General features: G+C 40.1%; 1 protein-coding gene across 1 annotated transcript in view; it reads right to left on the reverse strand.

The window, feature by feature from the left end:
- Positions 1-25,119, reverse strand: part of RB1CC1 (RB1 inducible coiled-coil 1) — a gene marked incomplete in the record, with an annotated part of 595,085 nt that overhangs the window by 311,532 nt on the left and 258,434 nt on the right. Inside the window, 2 exon segments of the mRNA XM_053715035.1 lie at positions 1,330-1,433; positions 13,898-13,959. Coding sequence (XP_053571010.1) covers positions 1,330-1,433; positions 13,898-13,959 — 166 coding nt within the window.

The raw sequence follows: 25,119 nt of genomic DNA on the forward strand, positions 1-25,119 counted from the left end.
ATTCAGAAGAAGGCAATCTGTTAGGGAAACACAAATAGAGGCGCCAATCAATGATGCATCTTGATGGCTCAAAGCAAGAGGTAAACACAGGGTACTCACTTGTAGGAAAGGCAATCAATCATGCCCATAGAGACAGGCTGGATTTCTGCAGTTAAAAACAAAGATAGTTTTATTTAAAATTTGTTAAAAAACACAACTCATATTTGTACCAGTAAAAACTTGGGCAAGTGGAGAAACGCGTTGCATTGTTTCTCCACTTGCCCAAGTTTTTACTGGCACAAATATGAGTTGTGTTTTTTAACAAATTTTAAATAAAACTATCTTTGTTTTTAACTAACTCTTAATGTTCAGTATATCTTGGAGCTACACTACCTTTTGGGCACGAATCCCTGATCTTGGTCTCCTGCCTATACACCTATCTGACTAGTGTGTATTTTTGGCCTGATGGTCTCCTGCACCCTGGAGCTGCATTCTGGATATTAATCAGCTAGCTGGACTGCTGCAGAAATCCAGCCTGTCTCTATGGGCATGATTGATTGCCTTTCCTACAAGTGAGTACCCTGTGTTTACCTCTTGCTTTGAGCCATCAAGATGCATCATTGATCTGCACCATTCGCCCCTCTATCTATTTGTGTTTCCATCTCAAATATCACTAACATTCCAGATTTGATTTCAAAAAGGGGAGAGAGTTTACCATCACTTTAAGTGAGTTGAGACACAGATTAACATTTTGATAACATATATGATCTAGAATGTCCAGAGCCTGGCTTTATTTCTTTCTGAAGTACATTATTAACTAATTTTAGGACAACACTGTGTAATATTAGCATTATTGAATTCCCTTATAGTATTTGTCCTTATCACCTTTACTGGAAGTCATTCCCTGTAAATTACTCCTATACCTGCTTCAATCCAACTTAAAAGTATGATCCATTGTGCATATATCTTTTTTTCTAGCTTTATCAAATTACTTTAACTGAAGGTTTCAACCAAACAATCAATTATTGCCACCATTTGAATTCTCCTTTACATAATTATATTATACAAGGAATAGGCCTTACTGTCAGCAGGCTACCAATATGGAAGAAATAATCTATGGAAGAAAAAAAACATAAATCAAAAGAAAAATAAAAGGAAACGGAAAAGGATGGAAGAAAGGCAAGCAGGAAGACAATAGGGAAATTGGGGATAAGAGCAGATATTTAAAGAGTAAAGGAAAAACCGAAAGTCCTTTGATTTTAGGGAGTTTCTACTTTCTCCACATGGACATGAAACAGTTTCCAGATCATAAATGAATGTGCAATATAACAGAGAAGAAAAAATCCCTACCTGAGAAAAAGCTGAACTTCTGGAGGACAAAAAGACTGCAAAAACTGCAAGTCATTTAAAGATATATCGGGAAGCTCGCTGTCAAACCTCCGTGGTTTTCGAATCTACACAATGAAAAAGAAAAAAATGTAAGTGGTACAGACAAAACTAGCAAAACATTTCAAATGTTAGCAGCACATGGGATTTCGGAGTAGTGAGATATTAACTGATGTCCTACAAATAGAAATATAATATAAAACTCTACAGCTTATATTGCAACTCAAAAAACATAATACTACAAAGGTTGTACATTTCTCTGGAGTTGGAGTGATATTTAAGACTTCCTGTCCCTGTTGCATTTTTATTTAGTGAATATATATTATATGTATATGTGTGTGTGATAAATTCTGTCATGCACTCGCTATCATTCTCGGGTATTGGCAAGGGTGTTTTTCCGCCGTTAACAATATTCAATCTTACATAATTATGAGGGCACTCTCAGGACTTAAAAGTCAATTCTTTATTTAGTATCTTTCCAAAGGGTTACATGTCAACGTTTCGGCTTTATACCAAAACCTTTTTCAATACAATTTTTTGTTTAACCACTTTAATTGTGGCATGTGCACGCCATCTGTCTCTCCAACTCCATAAAATTATGGAGATAGATGGAGTGTACATGCCACAAAACAAGTGGTTAAAGAAAAATGTATTTATTTATTTTAAACATTACTTTGTTGTTATCAGAAAGCGCTACCCAGGTGCTGCACCAAAAATGGTGTGGTTCCTAAGCTTAGATGCCTGCTCTTCAAATACAGATAGCAAGAGAACGAAGAAAAATTGATAATAGGAGTAAATTAGAAAGTTGCTTCAAATTGCATGCTCTATCTGAATCATGAAAGGAAAAAAAACATAATTTATGTAAGAACTTACCTGATAAATTCATTTCTTTCATATTAGCAAGAGTCCATTAGCTAGTGACGTATGGGATATACATTCCTACCAGGAGGGGCAAAGTTTCCCAAACCTCAAAATGCCTATAAAAAAAACCCTCACCACACCCACAAATCAGTTTAACGAATAGCCAAGAAGTGGGGTGATAAGAAAAAAGTGCGAAGCATAAAAATAAGGAATTGGAATAATTGTGCTTTATACAAAAAAATCATAACGACCACAAAAAAGGGTGGGCCTCATGGACTCTTGCTAATATGAAAGAAATGAATTTATCAGGTAAGTTCTTACATAAATTATGTTTTCATTCATGTAATTAGCAAGAGTCCATGAGCTAGTGACGTATGGGATAATGACTACCCAAGATGTGGATCTTCCACGCAAGAGTCACTAGAGAGGGAGGGATAAAATAAAGACAGCCAATTCCACTGAAAAAAATCCACACCCAAAAATAAAGTTTAAATCTTATAAAGAAAAAAACTGAAAATATAAGCAGAATAATCAAACTGAAACAGCTGCCTGAAGTACTTTTCTACCAAAAACAGCTTCAGAAGAAGAAAACACATCAAAATGGTAGAATTTAGTAAAAGTATGCAAAGAAGACCAAGTTGCTGCTTTGCAAATCTGATCAACCGAAGCTTCATTCCTAAACGCCCAGGAAGTAGAAACTGACCTAGTAGAATGAGCTGTAATCCTTTGAGGCGGAGTTTTACCCGACTCGACATAAGCATGATGAATTAAAGATTTCAACCAAGATGCCAAAGAAATGGCAGAAGCCTTCTGACCTTTCCTAGAACCGGAAAAGATAACAAATAGACTAGAAGTCTTTCGAAAATTCTTAGTAGCTTCAACATAATATTTCAAAGCTCTAACTACATCCAAAGAATGCAATGGTTTCTCCTTAGAATTCTTAGGATTAGGACATAATGAAGGAACCACAATTTCTCTACTAATGTTGTTAGAATTCACAACCTTAGGTAAAAATTTAAAAGAAGTTCGCAACACCGCCTTATCCTGGTGAAAAATCAGAAAAGGAGACACAAGAAAGAGCAGATAATTCAGAAACTCTTCTGGCAGAAGAGATGGCCAAAAGGAACAAAACTTTCCAAGAGAGTAATTTAATGTCCAATGAATGCATAGGTTCAAACGGAGGAGCTTGAAGAGCCCCCAGAACCAAATTCAAACTCCAAGGAGGAGAAATTGACTTAATGACAGGTTTTATACGAACCAAAGCTTGTACAAAACAATGAATATCAGGAAGATTAGCAATCTTTCTGTGAAAAAGAACAGAAAGAGCAGAGATTTGTCCTTTCAAGGAACTTGCAGACAAACCTTTATCCAAACCATCCTGAAGAAACTGTAAAATTCTCGGAATTCTAAAAGAATGCCAGGAAAAATGATGAGAAAGACACCAAGAAATATAAGTCTTCCAGACTCTATAATATATCTCCCTAGATAAGGATTTACGAGCCTGTAACATAGTATTAATCACAGAGTCAGAGAAACCTCTTTGACTAAGAATCAAGCGTTCAATCTCCATACCTTTAAATTTAAGGATTTGAGATCCTGATGGAAAAAAGGACCTTGCGACAGAAGGTCTGGTCTTAACGGAAGAGTCCACGGTTGGCAAGAGGCCATCCGGACAAGATCCGCATACCAAAACCTGTGAGGCCATGCTGGAGCTACCAGCAGAACAAACGAGCATTCCTTCAGAATCTTGGAGATTATTCTTGGAAGAAGAACTAGAGGCGGAAAGATATAGGCAGGATGATACTTCCAAGGAAGTGACAATGCATCCACTGCTTCCGCTTGAGGATCCCTGGATCTAGACAGATACCTGGGAAGTTTCTTGTTTAGATGAGAGGCCATCAGATCTATTTCTGGAAGTCCCCACATTTGAACAATCTGAAGAAATACCTCTGGGTGAAGAGACCATTCGCCCGGATGTAACGTTTGGCGACAGATAATTCGTTTACCAATTGTCTATACCTGGGATATGAACCGCAGAAACTAGACAGGAGCTGGATTCCGCCCATACCAGAATTCGAGATACTTCTTTCATAGCCAGAGGACTGTGAGTCCCTCCTTGATGATTGATGTATGCCACAGTTGTGACATTGTCTGTCTGAAAACAAATGAACGATTCTCTCTTTAGAAGAGGCCATGACTGAAGAGCTCTGAAAATTGCACGGAGTTCCAAAATATTGATCGGTAATCTCACCTCCTGAGATTCCCAAACCCCTTGTGCTGTCAGAGACCCCCACACAGCTCCCCAACCTGTAAGACTTGCATCTGTTGAAATTACAGTCCAGGTCGGAAGAACAAAAGAAGCCCCCTGAACTAAACGATGGTGATCTGTCCACCACGTCAGAGAGTGTCGTACAATCGGTTTTAAAGATATTAATTGAGATATCTTTGTGTAATCCCTGCACCACTGGTTCAGCATACAGAGCTGAAGAGGTCGCATGTGAAAACGAGCAAAGGGGATCGCGTCCGATGCAGCAGTCATAAGACCTAGAATTTCCATGCATAAGGCTACCGAAGGGAATGATTGTGACTGAAGGTTTCGACAAGCTGATATAAATTTCAGACGTATCTTGTCTGTCAAAGACAGAGTCATGGACACTGAATCTATCTGGAAACCTAAAAAGGTTACCTTTGTCTGAGGAATCAATGAACTTTTTGGTAAATTGATCCTCCAACCATGATCTTGAAGAAACAACACAAGTCGATTCGTATGAGATTCTGCTAAATGTGAAGACTGAGCAAGTACCAAGATATCGTCCAAATAAGGAAATACCACAATACCCTGTTCTCTGATTACAGACAGAAGGGCACCGAGAACCTTTGTAAAAATTTTTGGAGCTGTTGCTAGGCCAAACGGTAGAGCCACAAACTGGTAATGCTTGTCTAGGAAAGAGAATCTCAAAAACTGATAGTGATCTGGATGAATCGGAATATGCAGATATGCATCCCGTAAATCTATTGTGGACATATAATGCCCTTGCTGAACAAAAGGCAGGATAGTCCTTACAGTTACCATTTTGAATGTTGGTATCCTTACATAACGATTCAATATTTTTAGATCCAGAACTGGTCTGAAGGAATTCTCCTTCTTTGGTACAATGAAGAGATTTCCACAACTGGAACTGGCATAATTACTCCAGCCAACTCTAGATCTGAAACACATTTCAGAAATGCTTGAGCCTTCGCTGGGTTTACTGGGACACGGGAAAGAAAAAATCTCTTTGCAGGAGGCCTTATCTTGAAGCCAATTCTGTACCCTTCTGAAACAATGTTCTGAATCCAAAGATTGTGAATGGAATTGATCCAAATTTCTTTGAAAAACGTAATCTGCCCCCTACCAGCTGAGCTGGAATGAGGGCCGCACCTTCATGTGGACTTAGGAGCTGGCTTTGGTTTTCTAAAAGGCTTGGATTAATTCCAGACTGGAGATGGTTTCCAAACTGATACCGCTCCTGAGGATGAAGGATCAGGCTTTTGTTCCTTATTGTGACGAAAGGAACGAAAACGATTATTAGACCTAAATTTACCTTTAGATTTTTTTATCCTGTGGTAAAAAGTTCCTTTCCCTCCAGTAACAGTTGAGATAATAGAATCCAACTGAGAACCAAATAATTTATTACCCTGGAAAGAAAGGCAAAGCAAAGTAGACTTAGAAGACATATCAGCATTCCAAGTTTTAAGCCATAAAGCTCTTCTAGCTAAAATAGCTAGAGACATATACCTGACATCAACTCTAATGATATCAAAGATGGCATCACAAATAAAATTATTAGCATGTTGAAGAAGATTATTAATGCTATGAGAATTATGATCTGTTACTTGTTGCACTAAAGCTTCTAACCAAAAAGTTGAAGCTGCAGCAACATCTGCTAAAGATATAGCAGGTCTAAGAAGATTACCTGAACACAAGTAAGCTTTACTTAGAAAGGATTCAATTTTCCTATCTAAAGGATCCTTAAAGGAAGTACTATCTGCCGTAGGAATAGTAGTACGCTTAGCAAGAGTAGAGACAGCCCCATCAACCTTAGGGATTTTGTCCCAAAACTCTAATCTGTCAGATGGCACAGGATATAATTGCTTAAAACGTTTTGAAGGAGTAAATGAATTACCCATATTATTCCATTCCCTGGAAATTACTTCAGAAATAGCATCAGGGACAGGAAAAACGTCTGGAATAACTACAGGAGATTTAAAAACCTTATTTAAACGTTTAGATTTAGTATCAAGAGGACCAGAATCCTCTATTTCTAATGCAATTAAGACTTCTTTAAGTAAAGAACGAATAAATTCCATTTTAAATAAATATGAAGATTTATCAGCATCAACCTCTGAGACAGAATCCTCTGAACCAGAAGAACCATTATCAGAATCAGAATGATGATGTTTATTTAAAAATTCATCTGAAAAATGAGAAGTTTTAAAAGACTTTTTACGTTTACTAGAAGGAGGAATAACAGACATAGCCTAAATCTCTTATGTTATCAGGAACACTCTGAGTATTAGATGTTGACGGAACAGCAACAGGTAATGTAACATTACTAAAGGAAATATTATCTGCATTAACAAGTTTGTCATGACATTCAGTACAAACAACAGCTGGAGGAACAGATACCACAAGTTTACAGCAGATACACTTAACTTTGGTAGATCCAGCACCAGGCAGCGATTTTCCAGAAGTATCTTCTGACTCAGTGTCAACGTGGGACATCTTGCAATATGTAATAGAAAAAACAACATATAAAGCAAAATTGATCAAATTCCTTAAATGACAGTTTCAGGAATGGGAAAAAATGCCAGAAAACAAGCTTCTAGCAACCAGAAGCAATAAATAATGAGACTTAAATAATGTGGAGACAATAGTGACGCCCATATTTTTTTAGCGCCAAAAAGACGCCCACATTATTTGGCGCCTAAATGCTTTTGGCGACAAAAATGACGCCACATCCGGAACGCCGACACTTTTGGCGCAAAAAACGTCAAAAATGACGCAACTTCCGGCGCCAAAAAAGTCTGCGCCAAGAATGACGCAATAAAATTAAGCATTTTCAGCCCCTGCGAGCCTAACAGCCCACAGGGAAAAAGTCAAATTTTGAGGTAAGAAAAAATTGATTTAATCATATGCATTATCCCAAATATGAAACTGACTGTCTGAAATAAGGAACGTTGAACATCCTGAGTCAAGGCAAATAAATGTTTGAACACATATATTTAGAACTTTATAAAAAAGTGCCCAACCATAGCTTAGAGTGTCACAGAAAATAAGACTTACTTACCCCAGGACACTCATCTACATGTAGTAGAAAGCCAAACCAGTACTGAAACGATAATCAGTAGAGGTAATGGTATATATAAGAGTATATCGTCGATCTGAAAAGGGAGGTAAGAGATGAATCTCTACGACCGATAACAGAGAACCTATGAAATAGACCCCGTAGAAGGAGATCATTGAATTCAAATAGGCAATACTCTCCTCACATCCCTCTGACATTCACTGCACGCTGAGAGGAAAACCGGGCTCCAACCTGCTGCGGAGCGCATATCAACGTAGAATCTAGCACAAACTTACTTCACCACCTCCATAGGAGGCAAAGTTTGTAAAACTGATTTGTGGGTGTGGTGAGGGGTGTATTTGTAGGCATTTTGAGGTTTGGGAAACTTTGCCCCTCCTGGTAGGAATGTATATCCCATACGTCACTAGCTCATGGACTCTTGCTAATTACATGACAGAAATTGGGTTTAGTGTCTCTTTAAAGTCTTCAGATTTAGGCATTCTCTTGTACATTTTGACATAGTCCTTTAGTTACCTTTCTGGCAGTAACTAAAACAAACTTTCTCTAATAACTTTTTCTTAAGCTACTCTCTCTATTGTATCTTTTCTCCTGTTCATTATATCTCATGCTTTATATGTTTTAAATCTTAGAAATACAATTTAAAAAACAGGATACTGTTTATTTGTGACTGGGACATTCTGCTTCAGCACCACTGCTATACTCCCTCCCTCCTGTAAGGGCTACATTTGAATAATGTATAGTTGAATCAAATGTAGCAGTTATTGAGATTCTGTGCAGTGTAATTCAGGCGTGTGGTGTTTTTCCCACCGTCAATAGCTCAGATACGATTCTTGGTTCCTACTCTGTCCCAATATGTAGCCTAACCACACAATGAATATTCAGAATATTTATTTCCCTACCTTTTTTTTCCCCTATTAAGGTTTTTTTTTATGCATACAACCGTAACAGATTTGTCAGCAGAGGTATCTTTTCAGGACATAGAAAAAAAATCTAATGCTGATGAGAAGGAACAACAAATGAAAAAGTCACTTAGTTGCCCAAACCACGCTTGCTAACTGCACAATGTACAGCCTAAATTTACATGAGAAATTAAAGGTGGCAAAAGTAATTTAATTTCAAAGTCTTCTCAAGTTAATACTGAAATACAGCAAACTGGTTTGATAAAGGTTCTGATAAATATACCCTTACTTCATTAGTTTCTGTTTCCTGTATTTATGATACAACACATTTATGATACTCTCTACCGCTGCTTCCTGAAAAGAGGCAATACAGCCACTCCCTGACTACCATGACCTACAGACCTACAATGGTCAGAAAGAATAATACATTACTGAATCTGTATACTTTATGCTTAAACTGAATGTTTTTTAGTTTTTATTGTTAAGTCTGTAACTATGTATTATTTGAAAGATCCCAGGCAATGATAATAGAAGAAAAGCAGCAAAAATATAATTTATGCTTACCTGAAAAATTAATTTCTTTCAAGGTGGTCAAAGTCCATCAGCCATAACTCATAACTGGGAATTCCACTTCTGGCCATCAGGAGGAGGCAAAGATTTCCAAAACTCCAAAAGCCTTAAAGGGACACTGAACCCAATTTTTTTTCTTTCTTGATTCAGATAGAGAATGCAATTTTAAGCTACTTTCTAATTTACACCTATTATCAATTTTTCTTCGTTCTCTTGCTTTCTTTATTTGAAAAAAAGTCAACTAAGCTATTTTTTGGTTCAGAACCATGGAAAGTACTTGTTTATTGATGGGTGAATTTATCCACCAATCAGCAAGAACAACTCAGTTTGTTCACCAAAAATGGGCCGGCATCTAAACTTACATTCTTGCATTTGAAATAAAGATACCAAGAGAATGAAGACAATTTGATAATAGGAGTCAATAAGAAAGTTGCTTAAAATGGCATGCTCTATCTGAAACACAAAAGTAAAAATTTGGGTTCAGTGTCCTTTTAAATTATCCTCCCACCTCACTGGTAAATAAGTCTGATGTATAGCCATGCACGGAGAAGAAAAAAAGGAACAAAAAGGACAAGAGCATGAAAAAATTAGCAGGGAAAAAAAAGAGAGGTGCACACAAACTGATGCCTAAAAAATATAATCAAAATCTAGCAAAAGTATGACGGGGGGCGGAGCCTGGATGAGCAAGAGAATGGACATGTTTAACTAGAGCTCCTGAAATGAAAGCTGACTTTAAGGTTTTAAAATCGCATTAAAGGCTGGATTTATAAATAATCTGAGCACAAGAATCAAGGGGAACACAAAAGCACCCAGATAGACTTTTATACCTAAACTGAGGCTGAGATACGATACTGTTGCCCGTTGTAGGCCGCAGTCCATCTAGCGTGGGAGATCGCTGTGCCGGATACGCTTACACTCAGTGAGATAACTAATCCCAAGACCGGCGCACAAGACTACTCCATACCAGGAGGACCTATCTTGCAGATGTGGCTGTACACTAGGCAACCCACCTGACCAACGGATCCTGTAGCGCCGTCCTACCGGTAACAGCTGCTTGGCCTGAAGCGCCCGATGTCAGAGTCCGGTAAGTGCCCACTGCTTACAAAATTGGGCAATCTCCTGAACGGGTGGGTCTGCAGTGGGCTCCTGAGGCGATCAACACACACAAAAAGTTTGGCAACGAAGAAGTAGCCGTTCACGGCTAAGAACATGGCGGACCTCTACACGGTCCTACTGATCCACCTAGAGGAATTTGAGTACATGATGAGTACTCGATTTGATCGCCTACAATCTCTCTTGGAAGATATACATGCTGAGGTGGGCTCCGGTGCAACTCCTCGAGCACAATGCACCGATTTGCAAGTTATCAAGTCCCAACCCCCGGTTGTTTCAGACCCTAGGGCCAGTGCCTACCTACACATTCCAGCGGAGCCTCTGAGCCGATCTTACCCGAGGGTGCTGAAAGATCATAATCCTGCCTTGCTGGATGTGCTGCCATATTTCTATGAGCTTGCAGAGAGGGGGCTTTCCGGCGCTCACAGTGGAGCCCAGGAGACCACATCGCACTATGGGCTTACATGATAGAAGCATTTGGAGCAGTCCTACGCTGGGACTCAGTCAATCATCTTGAGTCCTTTGTGGGCTCTTCCATTGGAGACTAGCTACGTTGGATTCTGCCTTGGTGGGATGTGTGAAGTATGGTGGTGAAGTATGGTGGTGCCGTTTCTTCACTAGCTCGCAGGACTGGAGTGGGCTGAAGAGAGACACTAAGGCTGATCTGGGCTTGCGGAGCATTAGGACTCTGTTGGTGTGAAGCGCGGTGGATTCTTTTGTACCACTTACTAGAGTCAAGTTACCGTATAGTATTTAAGGTTTTATGATGCCCTTAGGCTGATTTCAACTTGTATTCTCAACACTGGGTACCCTTCTTACTTGGACTTGATGTGCACGTAGGGTATTGTACTGGTAATTACTGAGTATGTTATCTCCTGTATGCTTTCTACTCATTTTCAACATGCTACCTAGTAACTTATTTTAAGTGTCATACTACAGCCACCTGTTTTTCTTTTGTAGAGCACTAGTCAGCATCCCAATAAATGCTTAGCTCCTATCATTTAGCTTAAAAAGATTGCTTTAAGGGTTTGAGCAGATGTTCCCTACTTTCATGAGCAAGAGAGAGTGATGCTTATATAGCATACACTTTAGTAACATTCTAAGTTGCAAATATGTCTGCTGAACAGTGTCCCCGATACTTGGCTTGAATGCGTGCTTATTAGTGAACTAAACTAGTCAATCCTACTATACGAATATCCAACCACTAAACCTGGCACCCTTATTGTGTTCCCTTAACATTATTGCAGTCCCCTCCTAGTAATGTAGGATGTCGAGGAGGAGAGTATCTACATCAAACTATAACCTGGGTTACATGGTTTGCTCAATGAAGGGGACTTCACTTTCAGTCTAGGTTCTGCCCCCCCCTCTCCCTCTTCCCCCCCTCTCCCTCTTCCCCCTATCTTTTTCCCCTCCCCCTTTCCCCCCTCCCCCCTCTCATCCTCTCCCTCCCCCTTTCCCCCCCTTTCCCTCCCCCCCTCCCATCCTCTCCCTCCCCCTTTCCCCCCCCTTTCCCTCCCCCCCTCTCATCCTCTCCCTCCCCCTTTCGCCCCCTTTCCCTCCCCCCCTCCCCCCCTTTCCCTCCCCCCCTCCCCCCCCCCCCTTTCCCTCCCCCTCTTAAATCTTAAAAGACCACTATATACAGAAGATTTGCATAATTAACAAATGTATACACATATATACATATGGATCTGTGTATGTGGAGTATAACGATGATCAATCAAGAGGAAGCTAGGGACCGATCCCCACAACACCTCTGGCAGGCCGTTGACTAACTCCCAATGGGAGTAATTGTGCCACTATCCAATACTCCATTAACTTCCCTCTGTCCAAACAGAATTTCTGTGAGGGGAAAATGGGCCTCAAATCAGTCTAATTTAATACATTTAACAGTGAGGTGGAAGGGTATTTAAGGGCTCTCAGAGTTTGGGGAATCTTGGCCTTCTCCTAGTGGTCAGAAGTGGGTTTCCCAGGAGTTATGACTCTTGGATTCTAAACACCTTTATGAAAGAATGACACCACTGACTGCATTACTGGAAAACTCTGACATTCCTGGCTAATGCAGAAAATGTCTGATATGAAGGATGTCTAAAATAAGGGAGGCAATTGAAACAATAACAGCCACAACGGCTTTCCACAAAGTTTTGGAACATGTTTGTGGGAATTTGTGCCCATTCAGGCACTGATGTTTAATGATTAGGTCTGGCTCACAATTGGTATTCCAATTCTTCTTAAAGGTGTTCAACTGGGTTGAGGGTCAGGGCTCTGTGCAGGACACTTAAGTTCCTCCACATTAAACCTGTCAAACCATATCTTCATGGACTTCGCTTTGTGCTTAGGGGCAACAGTCATGCTGAAACAGGAAAGGGCCTTCCACAAACTGATGCAGCAAAGTTGGAAGCACCCGATTGTCTAACATGCCTTTGTAGCATTAAGATGACCCTACACTGGAACTAAGTGGCCTACCCCAAAACCTGAGAAAACGCACCAGGTTATTATGCCTCCTCCACCAAACTTTACAGTATGCACTATGCATTACAGTAGGTAGTGTTCTCCTGGCATTCACCACACCCAGATTCCTTCATAAGACTGCCAGATAGTAAAGTGTGATTCATAACTCCAAAGAACATGTTTCCACTGCTCCACAGTCCAGTGAGTGTGTGCTTTACACCACTCCAGCCAATACTGTTGATAACAGTCTTGTGTACAGATGCTAAGCCACAACAACTCATTTCATAAAGCTCCCAACGCACAGTTCCTGCGCTGATGTTGCTTCCAGGGGAAGTGTGGAACTCTGTAGTGAGTGATGCAACAGGTGGTAGGTGATTTGTACAGTTTTTGGCAGCCCTGCTCTGTGAGATTGGTCTACAATTTTGTGGATGGGCTGTTGCCCTTAGATGCTTCCACTTAATAGCACCTACAGCTGACCTGGGCTGATGTTCTAGCAAAACCAATACTGGAGATTGCAAACGCGCTAATTTGCGCTCATATTACAAGTTGAAAGTTATAGATTGCCCTTGAGTGCAAGCCAAATCTTTGCTAGAACATTAAGTGCGCATTAAAACCTTAAGTAAAGTTTAAGGGTTAAAAACTAAATTAACCCCATCCTGACGTCCACAGCACAACTTATTTCTTTTCATTAAGTGACGTTTCCACCTTTAATCCAATAGCCATGCTACCCATACGGCACACACCCAACACACACTTTTCTTGCTCCTGAAAGCTGTTTGCTATTCTAGAATAACCAGCAAATTTTTATCTTAGAGGCCTAAAAACTTTTCAGTAAACAGTGATTCTTATTTCCACTCATTTTAAATATATAGTAATATTAACAGCATAAGCAAATAAAAATATATTTTGTTCTCAGATAGCTTATATACAAGATTGCACAGTCCCTGTTTTGTGTAACTAAAGTAGCCTATTTGGTTGCAAATGATATGTTGCGTATAACTAAACAATATGGTGCTTGTTAATATTGTTGACTAAAACTAGACTAAAATGAGCATAAAACTAAAGAAATTCTGATGACTAAAATACGACTAAAACTAAAATGGCATTTTAGTCAAAAGACTATGACTAAAACTAAATCAAAATTTGCTGTCAAAGATTAACACAATGCAATTTGTTATAATCAATCCATATTGCTATCTTCTTGTTTATTTACAAAAATTGGTTTTATTTAACTTTAAGATAAATAGACATGTTATATACCAAAACAGTTAAATCTGTATTTTATATACATACACAGAAAGATGAAGGCCAAGAATCGAGCCCTCTGAAAAGGCGGTTTCGTAAATATGACTTTCCTGTAAGAATGAAAGCAAAGATAGCTTTTCTGAATTTTCACCAATTAGGACACATACATGCTAACAAATTCTTATCATTAGAAAATAACATTTTACAAAGGTAGCAAACCAGTGGGACAAAAAGTACACTTTTAAAAAGCTGCACAAATAATTTAGCAAATTTCCCATGAAGTTCAGTACACAGGCTTTACCACATACAACAGAAACTATTTTATTCCTTATAATTATGCCACAGTAATATCTGTTAATAATTAAATATTTGTGCCAGTGCTTTATTAGTTTTCTTTCCCCAAAGCTATGAGATTTATAAAACCACATAAGATGGCATAACATACAAATAAAGCAAAATATTTTATAGAAAACTGGTTGTTAAAACCATGTCTCTGAATAATGAAGCCAAGGAAGTTATAAAGGTATAGAAAATAACCTACTCAAATTCTATATCTAATTCAACTTTACTAAATGAACAATATCTCAGTGTGGTCAAAACTGAAATTAGCTATTCCTAAGTATATGAAAAAAATACAGATAAAAGTTGAAAATAGTGCCCTGCTGCAGAATCTAATCCACCATTGCATAAAGCAATAATTAGTCTCTGTAGTTTATCCAATTATAGCTTACTTCCTCTTGAGCCGTATCACGCTCCAGAATTCACTTTTAACTATATGTCATTATGGGACATTCACAAATTGATTGACAGCACTTTGTTTCCTATGCAGTGTATTAGCAGCTGATAGCGGGATCAGTGACAAATCATAACTTAAACTCACATTAAAATGATAAAATAACAATGTTGCAGAAGAAAAAATATAAAAAATAACATAATTTATGCTTACCTGATCAATTTATTTCTCTTGTGGTGTATCCAGTCCACGGATCATCCATTACTTGTGGGATATCCTCCTTCCCAACAGGAAGCTGCAAGAGGATCACCCACAGCAGAGCCGCTATACAGCTCCCCCCCTAACTGCCATATCCAGTCATTCGACCGAAACTAGCCGAGAAAGGAGAAACCATAGGGTACAGTGGTGACTGTAGTTTCAAATTTAGACCTGCCTTAAAAGGACAGGGCGGGCCGTGGACTGGATACACCACAAGAGAAATAAATTTATCAGGTAAGCATAAATTATGTTTTCTCTTGTTAGGTGTATCCAGTCCACGGATCATCCATTACTTGTGGGATACCAATATCAAAGCTAAAGTACACGGATGAAGGGAGGGACAAGGCAGGTACTTAAACGGAAGGGACCACTGCCTGAAGAACCTTTCTCCCAAAAATAGCCTCCGAAGAAGCAAAAGTATCAAATTTGTAAAATTTTGAAAAGGTATGAAGCGAAGACCAAGTCGCAGCTTTGCAAATCTGTTCAACAGAAGCCTCATTTTTAAAGGCCCAGGTGGAAGCCACAGCTCTAGTAGAATGAGCTGTAATCCTTTCAGGGGGCTGCTGTCCAGCAGTCTCATAGGCTAAGCGTATTACGCTCCGAAGCCAAAAAGAAAGAGAGGTTGCCGAAGCCTTTTGACCTCTCCTCTGTCCAGAGTAAACAACAAACAGGGAAGATGTTTGACGAAAATCTTTAGTCGCTTGTAAGTAAAACTTTAAAGCACGGACTAAGTCCAAATTATGTAAAAGACGTTCCTTCTTTGAAGAAGGATTAGGACACAATGATGGAACAACAATCTCTTGATTGATATTCTTGTTGGAAACTACCTTAGGTAAAAACCCAGGTTTTGTACGCAGAACTACTTTATCTGTATGGAAAATCAGATAAGGAGAATCACATTGTAAAGTTGATAACTCAGAGACTCTACGAGTCGAGGAAATAGCCATCAAAAACAGAACGTTCCAAGATAAAAGTTTGATATCAATGGAATGAAGGGGTTCAAACGGAACTCCTTGAAGAACCTTAAGAACCAAGTTTAAGCTCCATGGAGGAGCAACAGGTTTAAACACAGGCTTAATTCTAACCAAAGCCTGACAAAATGCCTGGACGTCTGGAAACTCTGCCAGACGCTTGTGCAAAAGGATAGACAGAGCAGAAATCTGTCCCTTTAAAGAACTAGCTGATAATCCTTTATCCAAACCCTCTTGGAGAAAGGACAATATCCTAGGAATCCTAACCTTACTCCATGAGTAATTCTTGGATTCACACCAATGAAGATATTTGCGCCATATCTTATGGTAGATTTTCCTGGTTACAGGCTTTCGTGCCTGTATTAAGGTATCAATGACTGACTCGGAGAAGCCACGCCTTGATAAAATCAAGTGTTCAATCTCCAGGCAGTCAGTCTCAGAGAAAATAGATTTGGATGATTGAAAGGACCTTGTAGTAGAAGGTCTTGTCTCAGAGGCAGAGGCCAAGGTGGAAAGGATGACATGTCCACCAGGTCTGCATACCAGGTCCTGCGTGGCCACACTGGCGCGATCAAGATCACCGATGCTCTCTCCTGTTTGATTTTGGCAATCAGTCGAGGGAGCAGAGGAAACGGTGGAAACACATAAGCCAGGTTGAAGAACCACGGTGCTGCTAGAGCATCTATCAGCGTCGCTTCTGGGTCCCTGGACCTGGATCCGTAACAAGGAAGCTTGGCGTTCTGACGAGACGCCATGAGAGTGAGTCTCTGCCCAGCGAATTATCTTGGAGACTTCTAACATCGCTAGGGAGCTCCTGGTCCCCCCTTGATGGTTGATGTAAGCCACAGTCGTGATGTTGTCAGATTGAAATCTGATGAACCTCAGGGTTGCTAACTGAGGCCAAGCTAGAAGAGCATTGAATATTGCTCTTAACTCCAGAATATTTATTGGGAGGAGTTTCTCCTCCTGAGACTGCACGCCAACCTAGAAGGCTGGCATCTGTTGTTACAATTGTCCAATCTGGCCTGCGAAAAGTCATACCTTTGGACAGATGGACCCGAGATAGCCACCAGAGAAGAGAATCTCTGGTCTCTTGATCCAGATTTAGCAGAGGGGACAAATCTGTGTAATCCCCATTCCACTGACTGAGCATGCATAATTGCAGCGGTCTGAGATGTAGGCGCGCAAATGGCACTATGTCCATCGCCGCTACCATTAAGCCGATCACTTCCATGCACTGAGCCACCGAAGGGCGCGGAATGTAGTGAAGAACACGGCAGGAATTTAGAAGCTTTGATAACCTGGACTCCGTCAGGTAAATTTTCATTTCTACAGAATCTATCAGAGTTCCTAGGAAGGAAACCCTTGTGAGGGGTGATAGAGAACTCTTTCCCTTGTTCACTTTCCACCCATGCGACCTCAGAAATGCCAACACTATGTCCGTATGAGAATTGGCAATTTGGAAGTTTGACGCCTGTATCAGGATGTCGTCTAGATAAGGGGCCACTGCTATGCCCCGTGGTCTTAGGACCGCCAGAAGAGACCCCAGAACTTTTGTAAAAATTCTTGGGCTGTAGCTAACCCGAAGGGAAGAGCCACAAACTGGTAATGCCTGTTTAGAAAGGCAAACCTTAGGAACCGATGATGATCTTTGTGAATCGGTATGTGAAGGTAAGCATCCTTCAAATCCACTGTGGTCATGTACTGACCCCTCCTGGATCATAGGTAGGATTGTCCGAATAGTTTCCATTTTGAACGATGGAACTCTGAGGAAGATCTTTAGATCCAAAATTGGTCTGAAGGTTCCCTCTTTTTTGGGAACCACAAACAGATTTGAATAAAATCCATGTCCTTGTTCCATCTGTGGAACTGGATGGATCACTCCCATTATTAGGAGGTCTTGCACACAGCGTAAGAATGCCTCTTTCTTTATCTGGTTTACAGATAATCTCGAAAGGTGAAATCTCCCTTGTGGGGGGGAAACTTTGAAGTCCAGAAGATATCCCTGAGATATGATCTCCAACGCCCAGGGATCCTGAACATCTCTTGCCCACGCCTGGGCGAAGAGAGAAAGCCTGCCCCCTACTAGATCCGTTGCCGGATAGGGGGCCATTCCTTCATGCTGTCTTAGAGGCAGCAGCAGGCTTTCTGGCCTGCTTGCCTTTGCTCCAGGCCTGGTTAGATTTCCAGGCCGGCTTGGATTGCGCAAAAGTTCCCTCTTGTTTTGTAGCAGAGGAAGTTGATGCTGCACCTGCCTTGAAGTTTCGAAAGGCACGAAAATTAGACTGTTTGGCCCTTGATTTGGCTCTGTCCTGAGGAAGGGTATGACCCTTACCTCCAGTATAGTCAGCAATAATTTCCTTCAAACCAGGCCCGAATAGGGTCTGCCTCTTGAAGGGAATGTTAAGTAATTTAGACTTTGAAGTCACGTCAGCTCACCAAGATTTAAGCCATAGCGCCCTACGCGCCTGGATGGCGAATCCAGAATTCTTAGCCGTTAGTTTAGTCAAATGAACAATGGCATCAGAAACAAAAGAATTAGCTAGCTTAAGTGTTCTAAGCTTGTCAAGTATTTCAGTCAATGGAGTAGCTGTCTGAAAGGCCTCTTCCAGAGACTCAAACCAGAACGCCGCAGCAGCAGTGACAGGAGCAATGCATGCAAGGGGCTGCAGGATAAAACCTTGTTGAATAAACATTTTCTTAAGGTAACCTTCTAATTTTTTATCCATTGGATCTGAAAAAGCACAACTGTCCTCGACAGGGATAGTGGTACGCTTTGCTAAAGTAGAAACTGCTCCCTCCACCTTAGGGACCGTCTGCCATAAGTCCCGTGTGGTGGCCTCTATTGGAAACATTTTTCTAAAAATAGGAGGGGGGGAAAACGGCACACCGGGTCTGTCCCACTCCTTAGTAATAATTTCTGTAAACCTTTTAGGTATTGGAAAAACGTCAGTACACACCGGCACCGCATAGTATTTATCCAGTCTACACAATTTCTCTGGCACTGCAATTGTGTCACAGTCATTCAGAGCAGCTAAAACCTCTCCAAGCAACAACCGGAGGTTCTCAAGCTTAAATTTAAAAGTAGACATATCTGAATAAGGTTTCCCCGAGTCAGAGAAGTCACCCACAGACTGAAGCTCTTCCTCAGCTTCTGCATATTGTGACGCAGTATCAGACATGGGCCTTAAAACATCTGTATTACGTCTAACCCCAGAGCTATTGCGCTTTCCTCTGAATTAAGGCAGTCTGGCTAATACTGCTGACAGGGTATTAGCCATGATTGCCGCCATGTCCTGCAAAGTAATCGCTATGGGCGTCTTTGATGTACTTGGCGCCATTTTAGCGTGAGTCCCTTGAGCGGGAGTCAAAGGGTCCGACACGTGGGGAGAGTTAGTCGGCATAACTTCCCCCTCGTCAGAATCCTCTGGTGATAATTCTTTTAAAGATAACAGCTGATCTTTATTGTTTAAAGTGAAATCAATACATTTAGTACACATTCTCCTATGGGGTTCCACCATGGCTTTAAAACATAATGAACAAGGAATTTCCTCTATGTCAGACATGTTTATACAGACTAGCAATGAGACTAGCAAGCTTGGAAAACACTTTAAATCAAGTTAACAAGCAATATAAAAAAACGTTACTGTGCCTTTAAGAGAAACAAATATTGCCAAAATTTGAAATAACAGTGAAAAAAGGCAGTTAAACTAACAAAATTTTTAAAGTGTATGTAACAAGTTAGCAGAGCATTGCACCCACTTGCAAATGGATGATTAACCCCTTAATACAAAAAACAGATTAACAAAACGAAAAATATGTTTTTTAAACAGTCATAACAACTGCCACAGCTCCTACTTTTGAAGCCTTTTGAGCCCTTCAGAGATGTCCTATAGCATGCAGGGGACTGCTGAGGGAAGCTGAATGTCACAGTTTGTAATTTTAACTGCACCAACTGTAACTTTTATACTATAACAGTGGAAAGCCTCAGGAAACTGTTTCTAGGCAAAAATAAAGCCAGCCATGTGGAAAAAACTAGGCCCCAATAAGTTTTATCACCAAAGCATATATAAAAACGATTAAACATGCCAGCAAACGTTTTATATAGCACATTAATCAGAGTATATACCTCTGATAGCAAGCCTGATACTAGTCGCTATTAAATCACTGTATTTAGGCTTTAACTTACATTAATCCGATATCAGCAGCATTTTCTAGCAAATTCCATCCCTAGAAAAACTTAACTGCACATACCTTATTGCAGGATACCCTGCACGCCATTCTCCCTCTGAAGTTACCTCACTCCTCAGACATATGTGAGAATAGCAGTGGATCTTAGTTACTTCTGCTAAGATCATAGAAAAACGCAGGCAGATTCTTCTTCTAAATGCTGCCTGAGATAAAATAGTACACTCCGGTACCATTTAAAAACAATAAACTTTTGATTGAAGAAAAAACTAACTATATTTTACCACTTTCCTCTTACTACCTTCAACTATGTTGAGAGCTTGCAAGAGAATGACTGGGTATGGCAGTTAGGGGGGGAGCTGTATAGCGGCTCTGCTGTGGGTGATCCTCTTGCAGCTTCCTGTTGGGAAGGAGGATATCCCACAAGTAATGGATGATCAGTGGACTGGATACACCTAACAAGAGAAATGAAGATTATTAGAAAATATCAGCATTAATGTATTACTCCAAGAAAACTGCTTTCTCTATCACCGCTGAATAGCACAGTTACGTCACAAATATGGAGTACCAAGCACTACTACGCTACTGCCTCATAAACTAGCCCCCTATTCAGCTTGATCGTACACAGTAACACCCAGCCTTGAACTACTTGGGTATTACTGTGAAGTTACAGGCGTACGGGTAAAGTTGTGCATGAGCAGGCGGCTAATTTTACAAATGCCGATATGTGCATATAATCGCACAGATTGGAGGAATATTGCTCAATTCTGGAGGGCATGGGCTAGGTTCTAATAGAAGACGGTAAAGTAAAATAAAAGCGTTTATAACATTTAATAGATATCTATGGCAATGTATCTTAGAATTAAACAAGCAGCATGATACAAAAAAACATAATTTATGTAAGAACTTACCTGATAAATTAATTTATTTCATATTGGCAAGAGCCCATCAGCTAGTGACGTATGGGATATACAATCCTACCAGGAGAGGCAAAGTTTCCCAAACCTCAAAATGCCTATAAATACACCCCTCACCACACCCACAATTCAGTTTAACGAATAGCCAAGTAGTGGGGTGATAAGAAAGGAGTAAAAAGCATCAACAAAGGAATTTGGAAATAATTGTACTTTATACAAAAAAATCATAACCACCATAAAAAAGGGGTGGGCCTCATGGACTCTTGCCAATATGAAAGAAATTAATTTATCAGGTAAGTTCTTACATAAATTATGTTTTCTTTCATATAATTGGCAAGAGTCCATGAGCTAGTGACGTATGGGATAGCAATACCCAAGAAGTGGAACTCCACGCAAGAGTCACTAGAGTGGGAGGGATAAAATAAAAACAGCCATTTTGCTGAAAAAAATAAATCCACAACCCAAATATAAGCTTATTCTCATAAATAAAAGGAAAAACTTAAATCATAAGAAGAAGAATCAAACTGAAACAGCTGCCTGAAGAACTTTTCTACCAAAAACTGCTGCCTAAGAAGCAAATACATCAAAATGGTAGAATTTAGTAAATGTATTCAAAGAAGACCAAGTTGCTGCTTTGCAAATCTGATCAACTGAAGCTTCATTCTTAAAAGCCCAAGAAGTGGAAACTGATCTAGTAGAATGAGCTGTAATTCTCTGAGGCGGGGCCTTAACCGACTCCAAATAAGCTTGATGAATCAAAAGCTTTAACCACAATGCCAAAGAAACGGCAGAAGCCTTCTGACCTTTCCTGGAAGCAGAAAAGATAACAAATAGACTAGAAGTCTTTCTGAAATCTTTAGTAGCTTCAACATAATATTTCAGAGCTCTCACCACATCCAAAGAATGTAAAGATCTCTCCAAAGAATTCTTAGGATTAGGACACAAAGAAGGGACAACAATTTCTCTATTAATGTTGTTAGAATTCACAACTTTAGGTAAGAATTTAAATGAAGTCCGCAAAACTGCCTTATCCTGATGAAAAATCAGAAAAGGAGATTCACAAGAGAGCAGATAATTCAGAAAATCTTCTGGCAGAAGAGATGGCCAAAAGAAACAACACTTTCCAAGAAAGTAGTTTAATGTCCAAAGAATGCATAGGCTCAAATGGAGGAGCCTGTAAAGCCTTCAAAACCAAATTAAGACTCCAAGGGGGAGAGATTGATTTAATGACAGGCTTGATACGAACCAAAGTCTGTACAAAACCGTGAACATCAGGAAGTTTAGCAATTTTTCTGTGGAATAAAACAGAAAGAGCAGAGATCTGTCCTTTCAAGCAACTTGCAGACAAACCTTTATCCAAACCATCCTGAAGAAACTGTAAAATTCTAGGAATTCTAAAAGAATGCCAAGAGAATTCATTAGAGGAACACCATGAAATGTAAGTCTTCCAAACTCGATAATAAATCTTTCTAGAAACAGATTTACAAACCTGTAACATAATATTAATCACTGAATCAGAGAAAACTCTATGACTAAGCACTAGGCGTTCAATTTCCATACCTTCAAATTTAATGATTTGAGATACTGATGGAAAAACGGACCTTGAGACAAAAGGTCCGGTCTTAATGGAAGTGGCCAAGGTTGGCAACTGGACATCCGAACAAGATCCGCATAACAAAACCTGTGAGGCCATGCTGGAGCCACCAGCAACACAAACAATTGTTTCATGATGATTTTGGAGATCACTCTTGGAAGAACTACTAGAGGCGGGAAAATATAAGCAGGTTAATAACACCAAGGAAGTGTCAATGCATCCACTGCTTCCGCCTGAGGATCCCTGGACCTGGACAGGTACCTAGGAAGTTTCTTGTTTAGATGAGATGTCATCAGATCTATTTCTGGAAGACCCCACATCTGAACAATTTGAAAAAACACATCTGGGTGGAGAGACCACTCTCCCGGATGTAAAGTCTGACGACTGAGATAATCAGCTTCCCAATTGTCTATACCTGGGATATGAACCGCAGAAATTAGACAGGAGCTGGATTCCGCCCAAACAAGTATCCTAGATACTTCTTTAATAGCTTGAGGACTGCGAGTCCCACCCTGATGATTGACATATGCCACAGTTGTGATATTGTCAGTCTGAAAACAAATGAACGGTTCTCTCTTCAATAGAGGCCAAAACTGAAGAGCCCTGACAATCGCACAGATTTGCAAAATATTTATTGGTAATCTCGCCTCTTGAGATTTCCAAACCCCTTGTGCTGTCAGAGATCCCCAAACAGCTCCCCAACCTGAAAGACTCGCATCTGTTGTGATCACAGTCCAGGTTGGACGAACAAAAGAGGCCTCTAGAACAATACGATAGTGATCTAACCACCATGTCAGAGATAGTCGAACATTGGGATTTAAGGATATTAATTGTGATATCCTGGTATAATCCCTGCACCATTGGTTCAGCATACAAAGCTGGAGAGGTCTCATATGAAAAAGAAAATGTATGCTTACCTGATAAATTTGTTTCTTTTTAGACACGATGAGTCCATGGATCATCATCCTTACTTGTGGGATTACACCTCCTGGTTAGTAGGAGGAGGCAAAGAGCACCACAGCAGAGCTGTTAAATAGCTCCTCCCTTCCCTCCCACTCATTCGACTGAAGTTAGGAAGAGAAAGGAAAAGCCAAGGTGCAGAGGTGTCTGAAGTTTATAAAAATTAACAAGCTGTCTTAAAAGAACAGGGCGGGCCGTGGACTCATTGTGTCTAAAAAGAAACAAATTTATCAGGTAAGCATAAATTTTATTTTATTTTTAAAGACACGACGAGTCCACAGATCATCATCCTTACTTGTGGAATACAATACCAAAGCTAGAGTACACTGATGATAAGGGAGGGACAAGACAGGGAACCTAAACGGAAGGCATCACTGCTTGAAGAAGCTTTCTCCCAAAAGCAGCCTCAGCCGAGGCAAAAGTATCAAATTTATAGAATTTAGAAAAAGTGTGAAGAGAGGACCAAGTTGCAGCCTTGCAAATCTGTTCTACAGAAGCTTCATTTTTTGAATGCCCATGAGGAAGCAACCGCCCTAGTGGAATGAGCCATAACTCTTTCAGAAGGCTGCTGTCCAGAAGTCTCATATGCAACCAAAAAGAAAGAGGTAGCTGTAGCTTTCTGACCCTTACGTTTACCAGAGAAAATTACAAACAGAGAAGAAGACTGATGAAAGTCTTTAGTTGCTTGTAAGAAAAACTTTAAAGCACGGACTACGTCCAAATTGTGCAGAAGACGTTCCTTCTGAGAAGAAGGATTAGGACACAAGGAAGAAACAACAATCTCCTGATTAATGTTCCTGTCTGAAACAACCTTAGGAAGGAATCCTAATTTAGTACGTAAAACTACCTTATCCGAATGAAAAATAAGGTAAGGTGAATTGTATTGTAACGCCGAAAGCTCAGACACTCTTCGAGCAGAAGAAATAGCAACAAGAAATAAAACTTTCCAAGATAGCAACTTAATATCTAAGGAATGCATAGCCTCAAACGGAGCCCCTTGAAGAACTTTAATAATTAAATTCAGACTCCATGGAGGAGTAACTGGTTTGAACACAGGCCTGATCCTAACCAAGGCCTGACAAAAAGATTGAACATCTGGGACATCTGCCAGACGTTTGTGTAACAAAATAGATAAGGCAGAGATCTGACCCTTTAGGGAACTTGTCGATAAACCCGTCTCCAAACCTTCTTAGAGAAAAGACAAAATTCTGGGAATCCTATCTCTACTCCATGAGTAGCCCTTGGATTCACACCAATAAAGATATTTAAGCCACATCTTATGGTAAATATTTCTAGTTACCCTCATTGACCACATGGTTATTTTCTCTTACGTTTGCCTTGTAGCATAGGAAAAGCAGACAACGCATCAGAAATTGTGGAAGACATAACCGCAGCTATGTCTTTTAACGTAACTCCAGCAGGAGCTAGAGTAGAAGTACAGGGCACTGCTTGAACGGGCGGTAAAGATTGGGACGCTTGGGGAGAAAGCTGCGGCTTACTCTGAATCCAATCATTAGACTCCTGAGAAGCATCAGCCTTTGACAAATTTTTATCATTAAAAATGTTCTCTCTATAGCTTAAAGCCCTCTCAATACATGAGGGACAAAAAGGAACTAGAGGTTCCACATTGGCATCTAAACACATGGCAT

The sequence above is a fragment of the Bombina bombina genome, chromosome 5, assembly GCF_027579735.1.
Source record: "Bombina bombina isolate aBomBom1 chromosome 5, aBomBom1.pri, whole genome shotgun sequence".
NCBI lineage: Eukaryota > Metazoa > Chordata > Amphibia > Anura > Bombinatoridae > Bombina > Bombina bombina.